Genomic DNA, 6,740 nt, shown 5'->3' with positions numbered 1-6,740 from the left:
CACCACCTAACATACATCACCTAACATACACCACCTAAGACAGACCACCTAACATACACCACCTAACATACACCACCTAAGACAGACCACCTAACACAGACATGCCAAGCAGAGCTTCTGTGCCCTACACAGAGCTGGGGAACCACTGACCAGAGCACACACACACACACACACCATACACACCCCACCTAACAACAGTTTGAACCAGGGTTGGTGTCAATTCAGTCAGTATCCCTCATATATAGTGCCACCTAGTGTTAGTACAGTGGACACCTGCTTGTCTGAGTTCTAGAAAACTCTTGACTGATATGATCTCAGTGAGGAACCAGTGGCTGTTGTAACTGTAACACAACATGGTGACTGCTAGTGAATATTATAATCTAATGTAGCGAGACCCTGTCAGAATCTGACCACAGTATTTCCCCTCATGGTTTACAGACCAACAGCAACGTCAACGGTCGACCAGCAGCGAGCGCAGAGTGACCATCTCCATCTCTGGGGCTCCTCCGATGCCCACCCTCCCTTCCCCACGCACCCTCAGACGGCACGAGCAGAGGGGCAGGCACAGCCGTGCGGTAAGGGGGAGACACGTCTTTACAGGCTTTTACTCCAGCCCTACACAAGCACACCTGATACAGCAGCTAATCAATGTCCTGAGGAGAAGTGCTGAAATGACTTGACTGTATATGTTTGTTTTATTGTCAAGCAGCAGGCGAGACCAGAGAGAGAGATAGAATATCAACCACGGAAGGTAAACTACCACATAGTGTAGTGCCTGTTAGTGGTGTGTGTTGTCAACCTACAAGTGGTGTGTTATGTCAACGTACAAGTGGTGTGTGTTGTCAACCTACAAGTGGTGTGTGTTGTCAACCTACAAGTGGTGTGTGTTGTCAACCTACAATTGGTGTGTGTTGTCAACCTACAAGTGGTGTGTGTTGTCAACCTACAAGTGGTGTGTGATGTCAACCTACAAGTGGTGTGTGTTGTCAACCTACAAGTGGTGTGTGTTGTCAACCTACAAGTGGTGTGTGTTGTCAACCTACAAGTGATGTGTGATGTCAACCTACAAGTGGTGTGTGATGTCAACCTACAAGTGGTGTGTGATGTCAACCTACAAGTGGTGTGTGTTGTCAACCTACAAGTGGTGTGTGATGTCAACCTACAAGTGGTGTGTGTTGTCAACCTACAAGTGGTGTGTGTTGTCCACGTGTGTCCACTGTGTTTTCACATTGTGGTCCTGTAACTGTAACTATGAAAATACAGTTGGATTTCTTCTTAACTTGATATAGTAGTGTATGTGTCCATTGTTGATGATGTCACCAGTGCAGTGCAGTGGGCCTAGTATTTTTCAGCTTGTTGTGTTCTCTCCCTGCTGCATGGCTACCACTAGGAGAGACACATGAGAGAGACAGACATCCAGACAATACAAAGAAAGGTAACAGAAAAGGCATAGCTCTTGTATCTCATCAGAACACATACATCTTCATTAAGATCACTTTAATGGTCAATTGCACACAAGGGCCAACCAAAATTTGACTTCCGCTCTTAACCCAACCCCTCCGAAAGACACACATCCATACACGGGTTTTGGAGAGGTGCAGGGGGCTGCCACACTGGGAGCTGTTGTTGTGGGGGTTAAGTATCTATGATTTGATCACTTCCCGCCCGATTTTCCCCGTCAGACCTGGGATTTAAACAGGCAACCCTCCGGTTTCTGGCTCGCCTCTCTAACCGCTAGGTTACCTGATCTCATCGCATGTTTTATCATACATTTCCCATCCCAGTGAGTTTGCATGCTTGTGAGTTTGTTTGTATTCCACATCAGAATGTTTAGCGTTATGTCTCATCGTGCTACGTATCTTCCCTTAACGCTGCAGGAGAGACCTGGAAGGGAGGTTCACTGTCACACTATACAGAGAAAGGTAAATGGGATGGCATTCATTGCAGGATGACCCCTCTAGCGTCATGCTAATGTCACTCTTATTACAGCTTATAACAGCTTTCTGTCCTGAGGATCCTGAAAACAGTCACCTCTCATCATTCACAGATGAATATCATTCTTTCACTCCAGTTTCTTGTAGGATGGGATGATGAAATCCCTTCTTGTCTAATAGGTGAAGAAGGATGTCTTCAATCTCCTTAGCATCACAAGAAGTTACACACAATGCTTTGTGTCCCTAGTCCGCAACACCTGGGTCCCCATGTTTTATCCTGTCTGTCATATGTTTCATTCAATATGATTTCACCCATGTCTCCAAGTCCAATCCATGGTTTTCATTTGTCCCGTCGATCAAGTCGTCATCATTTTTGTTTTCTTCATGTTTTGTGTTTGTAGTATGACCGTACCCGCTCCCTCTCCCCCACTGAATGTTGCCTCTTCACCCCATGGACCAGAAAGGTATTTGTCTGCATGCCAAGCCTCGTGGTTTAAAATCTACAGGCCCTAAATTAATTCTACTACTAGTTCTAGATAGAACTACTACTACTACCTCTCCTTCCTGCTGTTCTCTAGCATCTTATTAGCTCCTGTCTACTGTCTTCATCTTATTAGCTCCTGTCTACTGTCTACTGTCTTCATCTCATTAGTTCCTGTCTACTGTCTTCATCTCATTAGTTCCTGTCTACTGTCTTCATCTCATTAGCTCCTGTCTACTGTCTTCATCTCATTAGCTCCTGTCTACTGTCTTCATCTCATTAGTTCCTGTCTACTGTCTTCATCTCATTAGCTCCTGTCTACTGTCTTCATCTCATTAGCTCCTGTCTACTGTCTTCATCTCATTAGTTCCTGTCTACTGTCTTCATCTTATTAGTTCCTGTCTACTGTCTTCATCTCATTAGTTCCTGTCTACTGTCTTCATCTTATTAGTTCCTGTCTGTCTACTGTCTTCATCTCATTGGTTCCTGTCTACTGTCTACTGTCTTCATCTCATTAGCTCCTGTCTACTGTCTTCATCTCATTAGTTCCTGTCTACTGTCTTCATCTCATTAGTTCCTGTCTACTGTCTTCATCTCATTAGTTCCTGTCTACTGTCTTCATCTCATTAGTTCCTGTCTACTGTCTTCATCTCATTAGTTCCTGTCTACTGTCTACTGTCTTCATCTCATTAGCTCCTGTCTACTGTCTTCATCTCATTAGCTCCTGTCTACTGTCTTCATCTCATTAGTTCCTGTCTACTGTCTTCATCTTATTAGTTCCTGTCTACTGTCTTCATCTCATTAGTTCCTGTCTACTGTCTTCATCTTATTAGTTCCTGTCTACTGTCTTCATCTCATTAGTTCCTGTCTACTGTCTACTGTCTTCATCTCATTAGCTCCTGTCTACTGTCTTCATCTCATTAGTTCCTGTCTACTGTCTTCATCTCATTAGTTCCTGTCTACTGTCTTCATCTCATTAGCTCCTGTCTACTGTCTTCATCTTATTAGCTCCTGTCTACTGTCTTCATCTTATTAGCTCCTGTCTACTGTCTTCATCTCATTAGCTCCTGTCTACTGTCTTCATCTCATTAGCTCCTGTCTACTGTCTTCATCTTATTAGCTCCTGTCTACAGTCTACTGTCTTCATCTCATTAGCTCCTGTCTACTGTCTTCATCTTATTTGCTCCTGTCTACTGTCTTCATCTTATTAGCTCCTGTCTACAGTCTTCATCTTCAAAACATCATCATTCTCCTCTCCTCTCCTCTCAACTTCTGACCACTATCCAGAACTCTGGGACTTTCCTGGAATCATATTCTTTGACACTTGAGCGTTTGAGCTGTCTCTTGATCTCTGTCTTGATCTTAATATCTTCCTGACCTTCATTTCCCTTTCCTCCAGAACAGCTGTCATTTACTGAAATGGAATTAAAACGTTTTGCTCATTTTGTGTCTGTGCCTTGTAAGTGTATAACTTGTAAGTGTTAAACCTAAGAGTTAAGTAAATGCCAGAACGCAATTTACTTTGTATGTTGCCCTTTGTAACAACACATCTAAGTATGTGTCCAAAATGGCTCCTTGTTCTCTATTCCCGAGTGAACCATGAGGCTCTGGTCCTATAGCAGTACAGTATATAGGGAATAGTATGCCATTTTGAACTCTTCTAAGTGTTGCACTAACCCTAAAACCCCAACTAACCATATTTCTCGCCATCTGCATCAGGCTGCCACTACCACAGACCCTGATGCAGAGCCTGCAGTGGGCCACAGGTCTAAGTGTGCTATCCCCAACCCCCCCTCCACGCTGGACAAGCAGACCAACTGGTCCAAGGCCCTGCCACTGCCCACTCCCCAGGAGAGGATGAAGAGTGACCCAGCTGTCGTGTCCTCATGCATCATCCCCATCAATGTCACTGGTAAACACAACATGACTCCATCTCTGTCTCTGGATGTGTTTGATATTCCCTCAATCTCTCTCTCGTCTCTCTCTCTCTCTCTCTCTCTCTCTCTCTCTCTCTCTCTCTCTCTCTCTCTTTCCCTCTCTCTCTCATTTCTCTCTCTCTCTCTCTCCCCTCTACTCTCTCTCTCTCTCTCTCTCTCTCTCTCTCTCTCTCTCTCTCTCTCTCTCTCTCTCTCTCTCTCTCTCTCTATCTATCTGTGTACATTCTCTCTCCCTCTCTCTCCCTCTCTCTCTCTCTCTCTCTCTCTCTCTCTCTGTACATTCTCTCTCTCTCTCTCTCTCCTATCTCTCTCTAGTTTGAATCAATTAATCTATTAATTAACTGTTGTTTGTGTATTAGTGAGTGCATGTAACTTGTAAACTGTGTGGAATGTAATTTGTGAGATGTGGAAAGACATTACTCTTGATGGACAATAAATGACATCAATGAAGTGCTTCCAGAGCAGCTCTCTCACGTGTGCTTTGTTTCTCTCCACAGGGGTGGGGTTCGACAGGGAGGCTAGCGTGCGCTGCTCCCTGGTACACTCCCAGTCTGTGCTGCAGAGGAGGAGGAAGCTGAGGAGGAGGAAGACCATCACTGGTATCCCCAGACGAGTTCAACAGGACATGGGTACGGCTGTCTGTCTGTTATACTGTCTGTCTATCTGTCTGTCTGTCTCTGGCGGTCTCTCTGTCTCTCTGTCTGTCTGTTATACTGTCTGTCTGTCTGTCTGTCAGTTATACTGTCTGTCTATCTGTCTGTCTGTCTCTGGCTGTCTCTCTGTCTGTCTTTTATACTGTCTGTCTGTCTGCTATACTGTCTGTCAGTTATGTTGTCTGTCTATCTGTCTATCTGTCTCTGGCTGTTTCTCTGTCTGTCTGTCTGTCTGTCTGTCTGTCTGTCTGTCTGTCTGTCTGTCTGTCTGTCTGTCTGTCTGTCTGTCTGTCTGTCTGTCTGTCTGTCTGTGCCTGACCTCCAAGTACTGTTATCACCAGTCAACCAATCCTACTTTCTGTAGACAAACAAACATGCATATTTGTCCTGGCATTTAGACTTTTTTTTTATCTGTCTGAATTTCATTGATAGAAAAGGCAGGAGACTCATACTTTATTTTCTAATCATGTTGATTGATGACTTACTAATCAATGCCACCCCTGTTTCCCTTCAGACTCTGATGAGTCTCCGGTGGCGAGGGAGAGGACAGTGATCATCCACGCCAACCCTCACCTGTCCCTCTGTCAGGAGGAGCTCTCCCTCCGAGGGGGACACACCAAGGACTCCGGCTGCCAGACGGATGACTGCCTGACCGGTGGCGGTGGCGCCCCGTCCAGGAGACGTATACGTGCCCAGCGCGGCGGCCAGGGGGGCATCCCCGCCTCCCTCTCCCACTCCACAGGGAACATCTCCTCGCTTCCCGACCACCCTGACACCGCCATGTACACCGCCTCGGGCTCCCGCCTACGCTCCCGCAGCCTCCCCCGCGAGGGAGGCCGCATCCGCGACGAGGACCAGGACGACAGTGATGAAGATGACGATGATGATGACGACGATGATGATGATGACGATGAGGAGCTCTCTCCGTACGAGACGGGAACGGGGCCGAGGATGTTGAAGGACGAGGAGGAGAGTGCGGACGACCAGGCCATGCCAGAGCTGCAGCAAGGAGACGGGGGGAGTCCAGAACACATGTGGATGGAGAGGGGTCGCTCCCGTCTCCCCCGTCAGGTTGACATGGGGAGCTGTGAGATCTCCTCCAGCTCAGACACCTTCAGCAGCCCTATCCACTCTGTCTCCACCACGGGGGTGCTGAGAGGACAGATAGACCACAAGGTACGTCTTTGCTGTCACCTTCACTTATCTGTGTATCTTGTCTTCTTTTGCTTTTAGCCTTTTGATGTTTGTTTTTGATGTGCAGGCCCTGCGACAGACTAGCATCCTGTCCAGGGGGTGTACTGTACATCAAGCTGCCTCATGGTACAGGAACAGGAGATAGACTAGTGTCCTGTCCAGGGGGTGTACTGTACATCAAGCTGCCTCATGATACAGGAACAGGAGATAGACTAGTGTCCTGTCCAGGGGGTGTACTGTACATCAAGCTGCCTCACTACAGAAACAGGAGATAGACTAGTGTCCTGTCCAGGGGGTGTACTGTACATCAAGCTGCCTCACTACAGAAACAGGAGATAGACTAGTGTCCTGTCCAGGGGGTGTACTGTACATCAAGCTGCCTCACTACAGAAACAGGAGATAGACTAGTGTCCTGTCCAGGGGGTGTACTGTACATCAAGCTGCCTCATGATACAGAAACAGGAGATAGACTAGTGTCCTGTCCAGGGGGTGTACTGTACATCAAGCTGCCTCATGATACAGGAACAGGAGATAGACTAGT

The 6,740-nt window shown here is 46.8% G+C and overlaps 1 protein-coding gene across 1 annotated transcript; it reads left to right on the top strand.

The window, feature by feature from the left end:
• Window positions 1-644: 644 nt before the first annotated feature.
• Window positions 645-6,181, top strand: LOC123490742 (Nance-Horan syndrome protein-like; the record flags this gene model as incomplete). Its single annotated transcript, XM_045220614.1, has 6 exons — window positions 645-751; window positions 1,391-1,435; window positions 1,878-1,922; window positions 4,135-4,327; window positions 4,850-4,981; window positions 5,520-6,181. Coding segments are annotated over exons 2-6 (1,068 nt in total), but the record flags the coding sequence as incomplete, so codon positions are not given.
• Window positions 6,182-6,740: the final 559 nt, after the last annotated feature.

Source organism: Coregonus clupeaformis, unplaced genomic scaffold, assembly GCF_020615455.1.
Source record: "Coregonus clupeaformis isolate EN_2021a unplaced genomic scaffold, ASM2061545v1 scaf4583, whole genome shotgun sequence".
NCBI classification, from domain to species: Eukaryota; Metazoa; Chordata; class Actinopteri; order Salmoniformes; family Salmonidae; genus Coregonus; species Coregonus clupeaformis.
The sequence above is the reverse complement of the archived record's forward strand: the minus strand, read 5'-3'. Positions and strand labels throughout refer to the sequence as shown.